The sequence below is a fragment of the Cnephaeus nilssonii genome (genome assembly GCF_951640355.1).
Source record: "Cnephaeus nilssonii genome assembly, chromosome: 4".
NCBI classification, from domain to species: domain Eukaryota; kingdom Metazoa; phylum Chordata; class Mammalia; order Chiroptera; family Vespertilionidae; genus Cnephaeus; species Cnephaeus nilssonii.
Genome location: NC_137075.1, coordinates 57,936,227 through 57,955,324, shown reverse-complemented (window position 1 = coordinate 57,955,324; position 19,098 = coordinate 57,936,227). Strand labels below are relative to the sequence as shown.

The 19,098-nt window shown below is 42.7% G+C and overlaps 1 protein-coding gene across 1 annotated transcript in view; it reads right to left on the bottom strand.

Moving 5' to 3' along the window:
• The window catches only part of CGNL1 (cingulin like 1), a 148,823-nt gene that overhangs the window by 70,485 nt on the left and 59,240 nt on the right, over positions 1-19,098 (bottom strand). Inside the window, exons 3-8 of the mRNA XM_079768338.1 lie at positions 18,779-18,873; positions 17,090-17,195; positions 14,108-14,209; positions 13,384-13,532; positions 12,133-12,268; positions 3,498-3,710 (exon numbers count right to left, since the gene is read on the bottom strand). Coding sequence (XP_079624464.1) covers positions 3,498-3,710; positions 12,133-12,268; positions 13,384-13,532; positions 14,108-14,209; positions 17,090-17,195; positions 18,779-18,873 — 801 coding nt within the window. The remainder of the gene's footprint in view (positions 1-3,497; positions 3,711-12,132; positions 12,269-13,383; positions 13,533-14,107; positions 14,210-17,089; positions 17,196-18,778; positions 18,874-19,098) is intronic.

Here is a 19,098-nt window from a genome sequence, read left to right as displayed (position 1 = left end):
TTTTACAGAGGACCTGTTTGGAATCCCTGTAAAATGTTCTTAATAGACTTTGACAGTCTTCACCAACTGTTGTAGTAATTTAAAACTTTTAGTGCTCAAGCTCAGGCCAGGATGAAATGTTTGTTATCTGACGATAATAAAATAGCACTTTAGGGTTTTTAGGCCCTGGAGCAGCTGCAAAATTAGAAAAATGGACGACCAAGGAAATAAACTTTGCAATGCAATGTCGGCTTTCTGTCAGTGGTGAGTGGGCAGGTACTTCCCCAGGGATGGAAAAGGGTAAAGCTAGTGCAGATTTAAGAAATAACTCTTAACCAAGTTAACAAAGTATATTCAATTCACTCTCCTCCAAGGAGTTAATAGAATAATCTTAAAATTCTATTGTAGAATACTCGCATGTCAATAATGTAACAAAAAGGCAGCATCTGTCCACTGAATTAACATAACTTTCTCCACTAAATATGCTTCGGGCACAGTTGTTCAGCAACCACCTTCAGAAGCAAAAACTAAAGTATAAAAACATAATCACAGTCCTCTTTAAAACAAACTACAGGGAAACTCAAAAGCAAGGCACAGAAATTCTCAGAGCAATAGCAGATTTCCTAGAAGTCCTCCCACATCCTCATCGGAGAGAATTCAGCAGGAACCACAACCAGGCCGACACCCGGTTACAGGGGAATCGGTCCTCCACTTACTTTCACTCATCAGACGTTGCACAGATGTGACCATAGGCCGGGCACTGTGCTAAGCTCCAGAGACAAAGAGCACATGCTGTCAACCTGCCAGATGGGTTGTGTGTGTGTGTGTGTTTTATGTGACCTTTTTTTTTTTTTTTAAATTTGAAGCCCTGCTTAAAAGTCAGGAGATCTCACATCAACATCCAGCTATCCAGCTTCTCTTTAAAAATTGCGAGATCTAGCAACATGGGCCCCACATGCCTTCACCGGCAACTCTGAGCTGTAGGAGAGAAGTAACTGACCCTACAGCAAAGGACACACTTTCCAGCCTGCCACAGTCCCCACGGTGCCCTACTGTCACCCCAACAACAACCCCAGAGCTTCACTCATTTATGTCCCTCTCTGGATGCCGAGGTACTTGAGTTTGCCACTTCTGGTCTAAGAAAAAAAAAGTGGATAAAAACTGGCCCCTGTGCGCTGGCTGGTGTTCTCAGCGGCTAGAGTGTTGGTCCTTGCACTGCAGAGTCACAGGTTCGATTCCCAGTCAAGGGCACGAACCTGGGCTGTTGGGGTGAGTGTGGGAGGCAATCAGTCGATGTGTCTCTCTCACATCGATGTTTCACTCTCTCTCTCTTTCTCTCTCTCCCTCCCCCTTCCTCCCTTCTACTCTCTCTAAAAAACAATGGGAAAAATATAGTATACTCAAGTGAGGATTTGAAAAATAAATTTAAAAAGGTCCCTGTGCTTAAAAAACTAAGAGTCTCATAGAGGCAGCAGACAAGATGATAAATTACAACATGGTATGATACAAACTAATAAATCATGGTAGAGGAATAGCCAGGATGCAACAGAAATCCTGAGGAAGGTGTACCTGACTCCACCGAGAGGAGCAGAGGTATCTGGGGCACCTTCAGAGAAGAGAGGACATTTGGGGAGGGTCTTGAAGGATGAGTAGAGGTTGCTCAAGTTGAAAAGTGGAAGGTGAGAGGACTAAAAGAATATGGAACTTTCTGGAGACAGGGTTAAGAAGAGAAGGGACTTCTATTCTTGCCTACCATGCTCACAAGTTTGAACTTAAGTCTGGGGCAATGGGAGCCAAGGCAGTTTAAAGCAGAGGCTGACATGACCGGATTTGTTCCTTTAGGGAAGGATGCTGGCAGAAGTGCAGAATATGACCTGGGCAAAGAGCCTTGCTGGCACACACCCCACTGGATGCTAAGGGGAACCCCTTTGCGTTCGCTTCCTGCTGCTCTGAAACCCTACCTTCTCTGCCAATGGCATACACCTTGGCTAACTCACCTGTTGTTTCTTCCACAGACTGATGTGGGTCAGTGCAGTTACCCCTCTTAAACTGGCATAATGCAAGTGCCATGAACAATGCTGACCTTCAGAAAGGTCAAAATGCGAGAGCCTAAGTCTCTACAGATTATCTCAACTCCATACAAAAAAGACATCCTCTTTCACCTGCCATGTTTCCGTCCCCGTTTATAATGTCTGGGAGAGACCCATGTGTGGTGCCAGTTTAATTTTCCTCAGTGAAATCACTGCAAACATGCACAAACGTCATCCCCAGCCCCCTGCCCTGTGATGAACACACCTTGATAACTCAAGCTTTGATGCAAGTCTGAAGATGATACAGACAAGATAGGCTCGAAGGAGAGTCATTTTACTCAGTAGCCTATGGACATGTCCCCCATGAAGCAGCACATGAAGGCCACCAGCAAGGACACCAGGCTTTTGTACATAAGCAAAATGAGGTGGAAAAAATAAACACCACCTCAAAGTAATGAAAATTCAATCAGTTTCGCTTTTCTCCCTCAAACCAAACTGTATCTCCAAAGAGTCTAAGATAGGCAAATCAACAAGAGGCTTTTTTTTGGTTACTGCCTCAGTTATAATAACCTCAAACAGACTGTTTCCCAGACTTTTATGGTTATAACAAACAAACCCATCTTTCACGTCTTGTCATTAGCGATTACGTGCCATAATTGAAAATCAGTGAGTCACTATGGAGCTTAGTGAGGGAGGGCCTACCAGCTCTGAGCTGTCACTGTAATCATCACACAATGCACAAACCATATGGGGAGTTCTTTCTTCATCATCTCTGACCTATACATTGCAGAGACTCTAAACGAAATCATACTCTGTAATTCCCCTCTTTCCCTAAAGATGGCACGTTATTTCAGAGCATTTTCCCCTTCAAAACTTTGCTTTTTCTCTTCTTCAACAGCCAACATGAGGCCCCCACCAGCAGACTTCAACATAATTTAGGAGAATCTATTTATAGGAGCCAAGAATTCAATTAGGAGAAAAATTATCTCGCCAGGGTCTGGGCAATTCAGTCCATTAACCCTCTCATAACTGTGCTGAGAAAAGAACTGAAATGTCTAACAAAAGGCTTCCCAGTCAGAAGGCACAGGCGGGGGCTGAGTGAGGGATTCCAGAAACCTGGGTGCTTCCTGCCATGCTGTGCCATTAGCAAAACCACCCTCACGCTGTGACCTCCCGGCACAGCTAGAGGGTGCAGGTCTCTGCTCTGCAAGGGGCTCCAGAACTGTACCATGCAAGTACAACAGCGTTGAAACAATGACCTCAACAATGTCTAAGTTTATAGCCTTAAAGTAGTCAACAGCAGCACTGCTGAACTTATTCTGGGAGTAAGCTCTATTTCCATGATGCAAGTTCACTCTGTAACGAATAGGAAGCAAGACCATTGGCCCTGGTGTGGGAGGCCTTGTGCCCTGTTATCTGTTCCCAAGCCACATTTTCTTGCCCATCCCGACACCCACTACGGCTGGCCGGCCAGTGGGGCGGCCTCACCTGGGTGGCTTCCTCCACGCTCTCCCGCAGGGCCTGCAGCTCGGCGTCGTACTGCTCCTTCAGCTTCTCCATCTCCTGGTCGTGACTGGAAACCTCTTCTTTTAGGGCCCCCTTCAGGGCGGTGAGCTCCCGCTCCCGCTTCCTCAGGAGGTCCTCCTGCTCCTCTTTGGCGATCAGCAGACCTTGAAGGTCCTGTTTTGCCTGTAAGAGCTCCTAAAGGGAGGAAACGTGAACAGGAGGTGAAGATGAGCCACTATGTCCAGCGGCCCCGCTTCTCTCCTCCAGCTCGGCCACTCAGAGGAGCGGCCACCATCCCACTGTCCCTCCCCACTCCCCTTCCTCACACCGCACACCACCTGGACCTTCTCCCCCCTCCCTCCCACTCCTCAGAGGCCATCATTCTCCTTGATTTGATGAAAGCTCAGCTTTCTTGAGATTTGAGGCAGAAAGGGAAACGGACTTAATTGTCATTGCTTTGAGGGGACATGTCTGACTTTTCCATCTCACTTCATATCTGGGCCATGGTCTGTGGCCCTTGCTAATGGCTTGCTGCCTTCACGGACTTCACACCCCACTGGAACCCTTAACCCACGATCCCAGTCCTGCCCCAGTCTCCTTCCACCTGAGCAGGGCAAAGGACTCACATTTCTCTAAGCTGCTCAGAGTTCTTAAGGAGTCACAAAACTGGGGCAACAAGTTCCACGACAAATCGCATTACCAACACCCAAGTGTGTTCTGCCAAAAGCTCAGCAGCCATTCCTTTGGCATTGCCATCTTCACCTCAGACCTGCTCAGCTCTCCTCAAGCTCAGAACCCACCCCCTCCTGCAGGCTCCCTTCCTTCAACCACAGCGGGACTTGGGCATGACCACCTCAGCTTCCGCTCTCCCCAGTTTTTGAACTTCAAGCTTCTCCCCAACACAAAGCCACTTCGCAGTGAGCTGTCCCTTGCCAGCCGGCTCCAAGTCCTTACTCTATCAGCTATCTTTCCCACCAACCCTCCCTACCCCCACCCCCACCCCCACCATCATTTTGTTCCTTTCTGTTCCTGGGCATCTATGTCCTTTCCCTCAGGGCACAAGAATCTTCTGAGTCAAGGGCAAAGAAACGAAAACAAAAATGTAAAAGTTTTAGCACCAAATATTTTTTCTTCTTCTTTTAATTTTAGAAAGAGAAGGGAGAAGGGGAGAGAGAGAGAGAAACATCGATGTGAGAGTGAAACTGATCAGTTGCCTCCTGCACGCACCCTGACAAAGACTGAACCAGCAATCTGGGTATGTGTCCTGACAGGGAATTGAACCATGACCTCTCAGGGTATGGGACACCACTCCAACCAACTGAGCCACACCAGCCAAGGCTACCACCAAACTTTTTGAAAGTATAATTTCTGTTCACTGTCTCTACTTCTTGACCACCTACTACCAGTCACTCCTTAATCTCTTGCTATGGCTTTTACTCTACTCAGACTGCCCCCTCCAAGGTCCTAGGGACCTCTTAATCACCACATCCAATGGCCCCTTCTCAGTCCTCACTTTTCTTGACCTTCTTTGATCCTCCCCACCTGTCTCCTTAAAATTTTGTATGCCTTGCAGTTCAAAGACACCATACTCTCCTGTTTTCTTCCCTCAGGTCATTTTTTCTGTGACAATCTTTTCTGGCTATTCTCTCCCTCTTCCCCAAAGCTAAAATGATCCCCAAGAATGCACCTTTGCATTCTTCTTCTTTTTTGGCAAGTTCATCTATTTTTCTCCAACTATTAAGTCTATGTAAATAACTCCCAAAGCTTCACCTTCAATTCTTAATCTGAATTCAGATCTGTACTTCCAATAACCTGCTAGATTGTCCCAAAGGCACCTCAGATTCAATAGGTTTGTGTTTTTTATCATATTCCTTCCTTTCCACTTCCTTTGCTCATTATTCTTGCGAAGGCACCACCTGTTCAGAAGCTTGGCAGCAACGTGACCAACCTCATCCTTGTTCCTCATAAACAAAAAGTTAGTTCTGTACCATCTTTGATCCTTTCCCTCACCTCCCTGATTTAGACTCTCATTACCTCCTACCCAGGTGGTTTGCAATAGCCAACCAACTGCTCCCCACATCCAGTCTCTCACCTGTGGCCTCCATGACATTAGCCACAAGGCTTTCTCTTTCTGAAGTGCCCTTCTCAGTCCCACCTCCCTCTGCCTTTCAGAAAAATCTCTGAAGACTCATACAATATTGATCTCCTCCAAGAAGTCTTCCTTCAATGCCCTCCCTGAATACCCATCTCACTTTGGCTGTACTTACCACAGCACTTAACGCTTTTACTTTGCAGTCCACATATTTATTTTCTTATCTCCTGTTAGACATTCAGCATCTGATTTACTATATCCTAGACGCATGGGTCAATGATATCAAGAATGTGTTTGTTCTGGATATAAATAAATTAACATGTACAGTACAGCCGGACTCTAGAGATACCAGAATGGTTGGTACTGGGGACCTGAGACCTCAGAGAAAAGCTACTTTCCATTCAAGAAGTGTCATGAGGGGGTAAAAAACACTCCTATTGACTTAAGTATAACTGCCAATAGAATCTCTTTCCTTTTCTTTAGGACATGCACATCCATTGACCCAAGGGAACCTCTGCAGTCTCAGGGTAGAGCTGCATTGCACAGAGCAAGATGTAGCCCTTCAGGAATCTAGCTACAGGCATTGATAAGCTCAGATGAAGCATCAAGGGATTCATCCAGGTAGCTAAGGTAACTCTGGCTCTTCCAAAGCACCAAACACAGAGCAGAAGCAAATCTTATGAAAATATAAGCCGTCCTGGTCCTGATATTTATCAAAGGGCAAGTCCTGCTGCCGCCACCACCCACCCCTCCTCAGGGAGCAGCAGAGACTCCGCCATCACTGTTGCTGTTGGCTCCCGTCAGGTCTTCCTGGAGCCTCCCGCCAGCCTCTGCACCCTAGCTCCTGTGAATCTAACCCCTGTTTCCTGCTCTTACTCTCACACGTTTCTCAATTGTTTTCGAGATAAGGCAGTTCCTCTTCCCACACTTATCTTTTCCAGGATGTATCTGTGTTTTTGAGTTGCCTTTTGTGCACTGCCGCCAATGCAGGCTAAGAACCTCGCTTCATGGTCTATGCTACACCGACAAGCTGCTATCTGCGCCTGGCTGCTGCTTAAGTGGACTGTGCTGCGCGAAACCAATCAGATTACACCTCACCATGGCACTTAGAGCACTTGACGTTTTCCAGGGCAGAGACCAAAGAGCACAGGAGATTTCAAAAACATCACTTCATCGCCTCAGTGGCTTGACTGACAATTCTACCAAGCCAAAGAATGGAGAGATAAGATGTAAACTTCAAAATATAAGTCAACACCCATTAGAACTGAACATGCCTCTCTACAGACTCCAATCAAAGAAAACAAGGGAGGACACTGGCCACTCAGAATCAGTGCATTCTAAACCTAGGTCAGGTGCGCACAGTAAAACAGCCAGGAGATGAAAACCATGTATATATGTGTGTGTGCGGGTGCAGTAGGCTATAAAAGTTGGCTGTGTGTAGTACTTATTTCATAACTAGAGGCCCAGTGCATAAAATTCGTGCACTTGGGGGGGTTCCCTCAGCCTGGCCTGTGCCCTCTTGCAGTCCGGGAGCCCTCGGGGGAGTCTGACTGACGGCTTAGGCCCGTTTCCCAAGGGGAGCGGGCCTAAGCCGGCAGTCGGACACCCTTAGCGCTGCCGCAGAGGTGGGAGAGGCTGGCTTCTGGCTGAGCGGTGTTCCCCCTGTGGGAGCGCACTGACCACCAGGGGGCAGCTCCTTTGTTGAGTGTCTGCCCCCTGGTGATCAGTGCGCATCACAGTGACCAGTTGTTCCACCATTCAGTTGATTTGCATATTAGCCTTTTATTATATAGGATAAGACTTGTGCTAAACATTTCCAAACTAAAGCAAAGAAACATGCACTTCCAAAAAGACAAGAAGGAAGGAAAATTGAGAGGAAAAGGAAGTACGCTCCTGGACTGGCTGTCCTGATAACAGGTGCACGAAGACACCCACACCAGAATGCCCAATGCAGCAACTTACTTGCCCACAGCAGGCTCTATCTCACACGACACATTCATAGGGATTCCGTGTCAAAATGAGAGAAATACTGATCTAAACCCTCTTCTGCATAAATGCTTCCCAAAGGTTCTATAAGATCCCTATCTCCGGCCCATGTTCAATTAAAGGGTGAGTAAATGGTTTTATATCAAGACTGTAGCTGACAGAAAATTATGCATTTTTTCCAGAACGATAGCCTATAAAATGTAACAGGGTTGGTGAGAAACATGAATTTTTTTCAGTTGTTTTATTAAAATTCCTATAATATTCAGTAATATTTCTGAGAACAGCCTATCCCCAGATCAATACAATTTCATAACCAGCACATTTTACTGGTACGTAAAGGACTTGCGTGTTGGCAAAGGCCGGGGATAAAACACGCGGCTGCTGGAGGGAGGCCCAGCTGTCAGCACCGCCGGCTCCCATCAAAGATGATGGTCAGTAATTAGAAAATTCCACTGCCCTGGCACTTAGAAAGACGGTGCATGTGTACCCATTTCCCCCAGAATGGAGGAAAACACATTTTTGGACAAAGAAGCGGCTGAAAATTTGTTCTATGATCATTTTTTGTTACTTGAGTTAAAAACAAAATTTCAAAACCATCAGTTGTTTAAGAAGAAAAAAAGTCACCCTATTGTTGGTCAACTGTATGGCTTATCCAGAGAAAACAGGATTATTTTCCTCTCTTCCTTTCTTCCTTTAAAAAAACTAATAGCTACTGTATTCTTCCTTAATGTAACTTTACTGGTTCCACATCGGGGCCCAGTGTTATTTAACAAAACGGCAAGTCGTATTAGAAGAGATTTCATGCAAGTTCTTGTTGCACTGGGCATCTCATGAAATACAAGGCCCTCAGCCTCTTTCCAACATTCAATCCCACAATGTGTTTCATGTTCATTGTGTTTAAGAGTCTGTTCTAAGCCAAAGGCCATGGAAAACTTGGCCCCAACTGTAATCTGTGATCAGAGTCCCCAGGCCACTTCTGATTAAGAGATGAAGAAGATGTTGAAAGTGACAAGGAGATGGAGTCTATTTTATGATCATGTTTTAAGTGTCACTGACAAGTCCAAGGAAACTCATTTAAAGCAGTGAGGATGGTTTTCCAGAGGGAAAGAGCCCCACTTGGGCGATCAGAAGCCAACTGTGCCCTCACTAATCGTGCAGAAGGGCTGCCGTAGAGGAGATATCTCCCATTACAGGAAAGACGCAACCAGAAAGCCAGCAACGTCAGGAGCATTTTTAAGAGATGTGCTGTTTCCCTTTCCCGTTCTCTCATTACCGGCCTTTCCTGAAAACACATCACCCAAACTGAGGCGCATAGCCTCCTCCTGGTTACCACTGCAAATTCACCGGTAAGCTATTTAATTAATTAAGTCATATCCCTTGATAAAGAGGCAAGGAAGCAGATGGCTCATTTCAAAAATATTCCTTTTTTAAAACGGTAACATTTTTTTAAAATATATTTTTTATTGATTTCAGAGAGGAAAGGAGAGGGAGAGAGAGACAGAAACATCAATGATGAGAGAGAATCATTGATTGGCTGCCTCCTGCACGCCCCACACTGGGGATCGAGCCCGCAACCCAGGCATATGCCCTGACCGGGAACCGAACCTGGTTCATCGATCAACGCTCAACCACTGAGCTATGCTGGCTAGGCTAAAACGGTAACATTTTAAAAGTAATTTTGATACTGAAATCACTTTATTCATTTGCTCTGTTGCTTGGCATGCAATGGGGGACGATGCAAAGACAAAATGATTTTGACTTAGCTGTATAGAAGAGATAAATACAAAAATAGGACAAGGTCTAATGTGCTAAAACAAAGAATTTAAAAGGATAGAGGGTATTATGAAAAAGAAAAAATAACAATTATAGGTTTCAGTTACTGGGAAAATTCAGCAACTTAAGGGACTTCCCTATAGCTAAGAAAACATCTTTCCCTTTTCAAATCAGTCAAGTGTCCACATAAGGAATCATGAAATAAGGCAAACTCTTACCTTCTATTTAAATTTGTTTGTGAAGCTACATTTTTTATTGAAAGCCAGAAACTGTACAATGACATCATTTCTGGGAAATTATCCTTAGGATATTTTTTCAAAAAGTATAAGGATACATGTAAAAAATGTTCACCATGTTTTCTCATAATTAAAAAAAAAAGAAATAATTTGAGCATAGGAGAATAATTAAATACATTGTGGTTTATCTCCTTAAAAATGAAATATAAAGACTATAAGGTATAACAAGGGAAAATGTTTCTGACATTAACTTTTAAAAGCAGATACCAAAACTGTAGGGGCACTATAATTGTCCCTACATTATAGGCAGGTAGATGAAACCCACCAATGGGTAGGGAGGCAAACAGAAAATGTAGAAATAAAAATCATCATTAAGATGTTAGGAAAATAAGTGTTTTTCCACCAACCTACCCACCCCCATTTTAAAATTTCATTTTGTGGTTTTAATAATATTTCAGTGATAATTCACATGTGCTCAAAGCTGCATTCTAATACCCTTGTCTTTGTAACTCTGAGCCCTGAGAAAAAGAGCCATGATTAGCAGTATAATACCATGAATATGGTGGTTTTTAAGAAATCCTTGGGTAGAAAGAGAAATACCAGGTGGTAGGAAAGAAGACTAATGCCTTCTCAGGAGAAAAGGTCTAAACAGAAAGAGAGAGAGATGGTCGTGTGGGGAGAAGAGAAATGACTCCCCTCTGTAACCATGTGAAAAACGCATTCATGAGAACCCCTGTGCTGTGTGGTCAGGGCGCTCAGCTCTGCCAAGTCATGGGGAAGAGGGAGGCTTACTTCTAAAGGGCAGGACCTAAAATCCTTCCGGGGGAATTACTTCAAAACCAAACAAGGAAGGGTGAGAAAACAATTGACAGAGGAGACTTAAGAAACTTAAAGAGCCAGCAGCTTTTAACCCCAAGAAAGGGTCAAAGAAAGACTCAGCCCTTAGGGGGAAAGCAGTAGGAAATAAAAATTCAGTACCAACAAGGTACCTTTCTCATTTCTTTTTTTTTTTTTTTTTTTTTTGCTTTGTTCTAAATTGTCATTTATTTTTTGAACTGTTCCTACAAAACAAAGATTATTATAGAAATAAATTTCAAAACTATGCCAAAAATGCAGATAATGTTAGAGCAAGTATCAAAATATCTAAACGGCACTTGTGTATTTTTGTGACTCTCAATTAGACTCATTCCCCCCCAAAAAATGTAGATGTTCAAAACCTATTCTTGCTCTCTAAATACTTTTATGTGTATCTAACACCTCAATAAGATAGTAATCTAATTCAGGAGAAAAAAATAATCTTTGTAAAATCCCATAATAATTAACAAATACTAAGCAGAGGAAAGAGTTGATCTTATCCACTTGCTCACTGATTGATAAGAGCTAAATATTTAATAGGGGGTATACTAATATGGGCAGAGGCCAGATGGGCAGCCTGTGTCACAGCAAACAGATTCATTCATTCATTCATTCATTCACTTACTAACTCATAACTGATCCATCCAACCAACCCCCAAATATTTACTGAGTGCTATATGCCCCAAGCACTGGGATGAAATGCTGAGCCAGCCATCGCCAACCCTGCCATCCTGGAGCTTACAGTCCTGTGGGGCCTTAAACAAAAGCTTAACCTGTGTTGTATGGGCATTAATATATTTTCAATGCTTTCCCATAAATAGCATTACTTACAAAGTATTTTTGCCCAAAGTTTCATCCAAATCTATTAGTGTAGAGATCTAAATACAAATTTACTAGAATACAGGGGATAGTGGAACGCCCTAATGGACACCATAAGGAAATAATCAGACAAATCAGGGGGGCATTGGACTAATCTCGTGCATCTGAAGATGGATGGGATGGGAGGAGAAAAGCAGGCAGTAGGGAATGAGGGGGAAGGGTGCTATACTGGGATAAAGGAAAACAGTGAAAGCAATGTGGGATTCTTGATTGGATCCTGGCTGGGAGGTGGGGGGAATACAACCATAAAATATACCTGGAGGACAAGTGGAAAATTTTGAATGAGGGCCCAGGTATTAGAATTCTTGTTATATTATATATATTATAGGAATTATTAAATTTTTAGGTGTTATAATAGTATTATGGTTGTAAGAAAACTCCATAATTTTCAAAGATGTGTGCTTGAGAATTTAGGCATGAGGCATGGTGTTATCTATAATTTGCTTTGAAATAGTTCAGCAAAGATGGATAAATTGATGCATGAAAAAAAATAGAAGAATGAATGAATGGACAGATGAATAAGTGGAGTTAATATCACAAAATATTGACAACTGTTGGATCTGGGTTGGAGCTCTGTGGAAGTTACTGCAATACCCTGTCTACTTTTTTGTATGTTGGAAGTTTTCCTAAGACAATGTTTAAAAACTATTACATATGATGCTCTTACAGAATCTAACCACAGGCACAGGTGTAGTAAATGCAAAAAACAGAATATGGCTCAGGGTACTCAGTTCCCATCCCACCCTCTTCAGGCAGATGGGGCCTCTCTTGTCACCTGACCCCACAGGCCCCTTACCTCGATCAGAGCCCCCTTCTCCCTGTCCTCGGATCGTTTGGCGCTGTCCAGTTCATCATGCATTTCCGAGAGCTGGTCCTGGAGATCCCTGATCTCCGTCTGGTGCTGTTCCCGTTCCATCTTTACCTGAAACAGCCTGACAGAAAGGAGTCCCTCAGACAGACCTCGGGCTCTGCTGATGTTCATCCCATCTGACTGCAGACCTCCAGATGCTCAAGCAGAGTCATCTAAAGCCCCAAGAAGCCTCCCACTCTCCCACCGCCCCCCAGGACTATAGACCAGAAGAGTCCGCAAATTATGACCTATGGGCCAATCTGGCCCACTGCCCATTTTTGTAAATAAAGTTTTATTGGAATACAGCCATGCTCATTCTTTTATGCATTGCTTACAGTCATTTGCACAATACAATGGCAGAATTGAGTGGTTCCAACAAAGACCATATGGCCCATAAACTGTAAAGTATTTACTATCTGACAAAAGTTTGCCAACCTCTGCTCTAAATCAAATTCACGACGATTCTACCTTGTTATTCTGTAAAGTCTTTACTACCCCCTAAACTTTCTGATTGTTTTCTTACCAACTTCTTTTCTAAAATTAACCTCTAAGAATGTTTTAAAAGCAACAACTACACCATCAAAATTGCCAAGGCAATTAAAGGCTTTTACTACATAATGTCCTATTTTTCTTGAATTTCCCTCCAGATTTCACTCCTGCTCTAACCTTCACTTAAAGTTTCCATCATGTCCACAGGGCTTCTTAGCACTGCACCCTTTCCGACCTTAATTTCAGATCTCTCGTGCACAGATTTTAAGACACGGCCACAATGACACGGCCACCGGGCTTGACTTTCCATCTCTGCAGACGCAACAGAAATATAAGCACAGGTCACAGAGTCCAGCACCATCCAGGATAGAATCCACAAACCGGGAGATTATGGAGGTCTTGTGACGTGCTTTTTGGAGGCTGGGCCCAGGACCCTTGAAATCTCAGTCCTTAGATATCACCACTCTGCGTTCCCTGCTTCTCACTTACCTACTATAGAGCCACTCTAAGGGCTGAATCTGTACAAGACATCCTTTAAGGTGTACGAACAATTTTAAAATCATTAACCTTTCTGCTTACCAGGGAGACAAGGAAGAGGGAGCAGCCGCTGTAAATATCTGGAAGACCAGGTAGTACTAAATGGACAAAAAGGTCCTGGCCACATCAGATGAAGACCCAGGAAGGACAGGCGCTCGGCCCAGGACTTACTCCTCCAGGCTTTTCCGGAGCTCCCCCTCACTCTCTTCCAGCCGCCGCTGCAGCACCGAGTTCTCTTTCTCCTTGTGGTCGTGTTGGCTCTGGAGCTCTTCTAAGTTTGCTTTCATTCTCTCTCTCTCTTCTTTGATGTTCTGTTGATTCTAATATGAATACATGTGATTTTAGAGTGCCTCCGCCGTACATTTATGTTACGCTGAAACTTTACAAGACATCCTTCTAAACTCTGGTGGACTCCATGTCTTTGTACTTAACAGTACTAATTATTAGTGATATCATTAATTATTAATCAAACTACTTAATTAAGGCATAGTTGTGTGTAACTAGAAACAATATTACATATTTAATGAATTGTAATACTTTTAAAAGAGAAACAAACACAGCTAAACCTCATTGTACTATTTCAATTACTCAGTGCCAATATTTTAAAAGCATTTAGTTTCCTATTGGCCAGACTGAATCCAACAGTGTTTCTTTTACTCTGTCAAAGCAAATAGTCTCTATATGCTTTGGGTTGTTTGTTGTTGTTGTTGTTGTTTTTTAAGTTCTTTGGTCAGTAGAAGCCAAATATACAGGAATTTACTTCTGTGATGAGAGGAATGTTTCTTTTTGGGGGGCAATATTGGCTTTCAATTCACTTGGGCATCCCAAGGTACTTAAAATATTCTTTACCAATCAAGAAGGAAATGAAAGAAATAACTGAGGAAAAATCAGATACCTTGACTTCCAGTTGAAGCTGTCTCTGAAGTTCAGCCACTTCTGTGGTCAACTTGGTTTTCTGTTCCAACAGATCTTTGACTTCAGACGAAGTGTTAGAAGCCTACAGTTAATTGCAAAGGTATATGCATTGAAATGTTCAAGGTGATTTATTTTAATTCTCTTTCCCCCAAAATATAATCAGAGCAGTAACTCTAAAATCTTAAGATTCCAATGTAGATCCCTACAGAGAAGGGACACGAGTAAACCTTCTGGGGTGATGGGAGTGCCCTGTATCTTGATCTGGGTGGTGCTTGCATTTGAACTATGCAGTTAAGATCTGTGCAATTTACTGTAAGTTATACCCAATAAAACAATGTAAGAAGATAAAAATAAGTATTTGTGAAGATTCATCTATTGCATAAAGTAATACCCAAAGCCCATGTCTCTATGTTCCCAAGGCCCTTTGTGTAAAAATCTATTACAAACTTTTCATTAGATTGGGAATTATTGCTCCATAACCACCAATGATATTTTTATCCCTCACTCTGTATATGCCTGGATGCAAGCAGTAAATAACTGTATGCTGGCTAAATTGGCTGTCTTCTTTTAGATGTCACATTTCCATAATGGAGAGAGATAGAATGAAGAGGGATCTGATTAAAGAGAGTCTATTAGGAAGCATCTCTGATTGAGTATGAATATTAATGGATCTCATTTTTTTCTTTCATGGATGTAATAATAGGATGATGTTCTCAAAAGGATTTGGCTAAAAAGCTAGAGCAAAGTGGTTAGAAAACTACATGGCGGGGAAGGGGAATAAAAGCAGGAATCAAAGCTGGAAAAGGCAGTGACTTGGCCCTCGTGCATCTGAATCCAGGTGTGAGTTGTGCCTGATGAACCTGGAATGAGGTATTTCCTCACTTACCCCTGTGAAGTGAACCAGAGCCCCCAGTCAACAAAAACATAGGACTCCCAATTCTCTCAGACAAAATGAGAACAATCCGTTTTAGAAATCTAAACGCGACCCACGAGGGAATTTGCACACGCTCCTTCCCAAGCAAAACCCCTGCCTGCTTTGCTGCCGTTTCCCAATATGGTCTCAGTCCACATGGGAGAGGGTCCTTACATTCCCTCACAGAAAATCACTTAACTGGCCTTTGCCAGAGAATAATCAGATTCAGAAAATAAGAGGGAAGTAGAGGGAGTAGGAAAACATGGGCAATTAAGCCGTCAGGGCACTGTGATCGGAGCCAGAAGTCCAAGGGCCTTAGTTCACCTTCTCACCACCTCGCACTTGATTCCCAGTGCTTCTTAACTGGTCTCCCCTCCTCTAATCTCACCTCTTTCAGAAAGCTACAACAGGAATGAATTCTTAGGAATATGGCGCTATTCGTTCCTGTTTAAAGCCCATCAGTGGTGGCCCCTCACCGTCAGTCTGAAATGGAAACTTCTCATGTGATTTCTGAGGTCTTTCCTATCTGGTGCTTCATCCCCACGTGCTCTCTGCTCCAGCTACACAACATTACCTCCATCCCCTAAACATAGCTAATACATGCCTCTTTACATTTTATATTTGCTTGTGCCATTCCCTCTACCTACAACGCCCTGCCTTCCCTTCTTTCAGAGAATTCTTTTGATACACCATTAGTGTTAGTGACTCCAGAAGGGCTTCCCTGATACCCCTAGTCTGTGAACCACAATGACAATCTTAACATCAAGACCAAAGCATGTAAAAAAAAAAAAGACCAAAGGATATAGTCCCCCTAAGAATATTCAGGTAAATGAAAAGCAAGAGTCAGAGTGATAATTTAGATTTAAGACTTTTAGCAAAAAAATCCTAAGCTAATTTTAAGAACTACATAGCACTCCTGAAGCAAAGTGTATAATGTAAAAAAAAAAAAAATGGATTTACAGTTGTGAGTATATAACAATTTATTCTTGTATTATTTGTTTTGTTATTGTATTTTCCATACAAACAACTGTAAACTGACTTTTGCCCACCGCTGTATGTGTGTATGTATATGTGTGTATATATGTACATATACATATGTATATGTATGTGTGTATATATTCGCATACACATACATACATACATACACATATACATACATATCTCTATTTGATGGAGAGCAGCAGTCATGGGTTAGCTGAGTGGTAGGGGAACACTGAGCAGTAGAGAAAAGGTGGTAGTTATGCCTAAAAATGTCCTCTATCCAATTTTTCCAACATTGAAAAGAAGCTATAGACAAACTTCCTGTTACCTGCCTCTGGGTATCCTCTCTTTCCTGCCTTTGCAGAATTCCCCTTCCAGGAGAAAGTAAAGAAGCACAAGCAAGAAATAGGTACCAACGCACGCATGGTGGCATAGGAAGGAGGAACAAGTGTTCCGTCGTCTCCCTTAAATGCTACTTCCTTTCAGGATACACGGTGTGTGCGACATATAGCAGATGTTCATCAATTATGAGACGAATCCTTTTTTAACAAAAGCAATCTCCAAGTCCCAACTCGAATTCAGTACAATCAGTTAAACAGACAGTTTTTTAAAAGAGTTTGGCACCACTCCACCCCTTCCTTTCCCTTCCACCGATGCTGGTTGTCTTCACCTGTCTCTATTCCCTAGTTTCTTGTTCTTATTCTCTTATTTCTTACTCTCTGAAGTTCCAAAGTTTGGGGCCAAGCCAGTTCACACCAACCTTCCAAATCTGCCTATGAAATCTATCCATTAATTTGGTTAATTCTTTCTATTCTTATTTCCTCTTTCTAAATTTGTTTCATCCTATTATGTTTTTTTAAATAAAACATCTTAAAAACCTTTCTGAAAAAGAGAAACAGAGTATAAATTCATAACATGTAAAATGAGACCTCCCATCTCAGGTCCAGCTCACTACTCAGGAAACTTCCCATTCGGTGCCATAACCAATTGTACAGACTGAAGAAACAGCAATTTGTCTGCCACATCCCATGTTAAATGCCCTCTGCAAGATACAAAACTTCAGCTTACTTGGTGATTTCCTTGTGCACTCCCTGCTGCTCGAGACTTTAAAGTCTGAATTTTCTCAAAGACCAGGTTGACTTTCCTTTTAGTGGCATCATCATTATCAGTGCTTCTGGAAAAGAGGCAAAGGAAAAACAACAGTGAGGGGCAACCACTGGTCCCAGAATATTTTGTGCCCTGACACACAGACAAGCCCTTTAAGAAGACAAATTGCAAGAGGCATGATTTTTTTTTTTTTTTTTTTTTTTTTTTTTTTTTTTTTACAAAACCAGTGTTGAAAGAGCAGGGTGGATGGTGTATTTTTTCATCAAATAAATTGTCCTATGTTACCACTCAATTTGAGACAGGGGTTCCCACTTTCAAACGTGAAAGAAACACAGCAACATTCTAAATGAGCTTGGAGAACACATCCAGTGAAAATGTAGTAATTTGCTGTTTGATTCAAATGAATTATATTCATTCCAACAAGGGATTTCTCCTCTGTGTGTGTCTCGCACACACATACATTTTTACTTTTAAATCTTATGCTTAAGAATGATCTGCAGTGATCTGAACTTGGTTAGCCTATGTCTAAAAAAACAAATCCCCAAGCCAGGACTGTCAACACAGCAGCCCTCTGTCTAGACTTTGACAGGTAATGATTGGCTGAAGTCTTATTAACCTCAATCACATCTTCTATCACACATACCTAACAATTAGGGGGGGGAGGGGCGGAAATAGTTTTTTAATAAGTTTCCTTAAATAGGTGCCTCCAACTAAAGTCTGTCTCAAATCATGAACCAAAAAAAAAGAAGAAGAAGAAGAATTTAGATAATTTTAAAAATCAAAAGTTCTTCTACTTTAACCTTAACATGGTAAAACCCTTCACAGAGAGGCACTAATAACTAGTTCTTAGCTGGAAGAATAAAAGTATCTCTTTGGTTGCTGTTGTTTTTTATTTCCAAAAGAGCCCTTATCTTATAGTTTGAACCTGACCACTTTGTCAGGTCTACTATTACTGACAAATAATTGTAAGGCTCAATACAAAAAAAAACACAGTGTTTTGATACCAGTGAGTATTTGCCACGTGACTTCCAGTCATGTCAGACTGTAACGCTTTTTCTCTTTTTAATCACATCTGATGAGAGAACTGAAACAGGAACCTGGAATTCCTGACCTAGAATTCCAGCGCCATCCGTATCTAAGTAAGGACTGAAACCAGATTATGCACACTCAACCTCCAAGATAAGTGTGTGGCAAGCACTGCTTTTAAGTGACTCATTCGTGCTTTAAAAATGCTGGAAGCAGGGGCTCCTGGCCAATGTCAACTCTGGGGAGGGAAGGAGGTGTTTTTATTTGTAACTTCTAATAAGGGGTGATTGGAACTAAGGTGACAGCAGACTTCATTCAAGACTGGACAACAGACATCCTTCCTGTCTTTTGTTTTTAACAACAAATTCAGTATAGTCATTCTTTAAAATACATTCATTTTTCATTTTTGAAGTACAATGTCATTCCCTATGCTCCCCTCGCCTGCTCTTCACTCCCCACCACCCAAGATTTAAATGCTGTTGTGAGAACTCCAGCCATTGAATCTTAACCCTCCGGTGGCTCACACAGGGCGGCGAGGGAGGGCAAAGCACAAGGTCTCGGAAAAGGAAATGAAGAGTCCCACAGAAATGACAATACTTTGCTCCTTTAAGGAAAAGCACTGACCCTTCCTTGAGGTAATTGTAGAGGATCTGCTTGGCCGTCTCCTCGTTGGTTTGCTGAGTGAGCTCCTGCTGGCCTTTTAACAGGTCCGGCGTGGCCTGGAACAGAGGGCGTCGTTAGATCCCTGGAGACCGGAGACGGTGTTTCCAGGCAGGAGGCGAAACCCGGACGCAGGAGGTCCCAGACACAGGAAGTCCCAGACACATTCCTGCTTTCCAAAAGTGATTCCTCAGGCAAGGATCCTCATTACAACGGGCGCTACCACGTGGTTAGTAGCTCTGTCACCTTGAGCAAGTTACTTAACTTCCTCACCTCAATTTCCT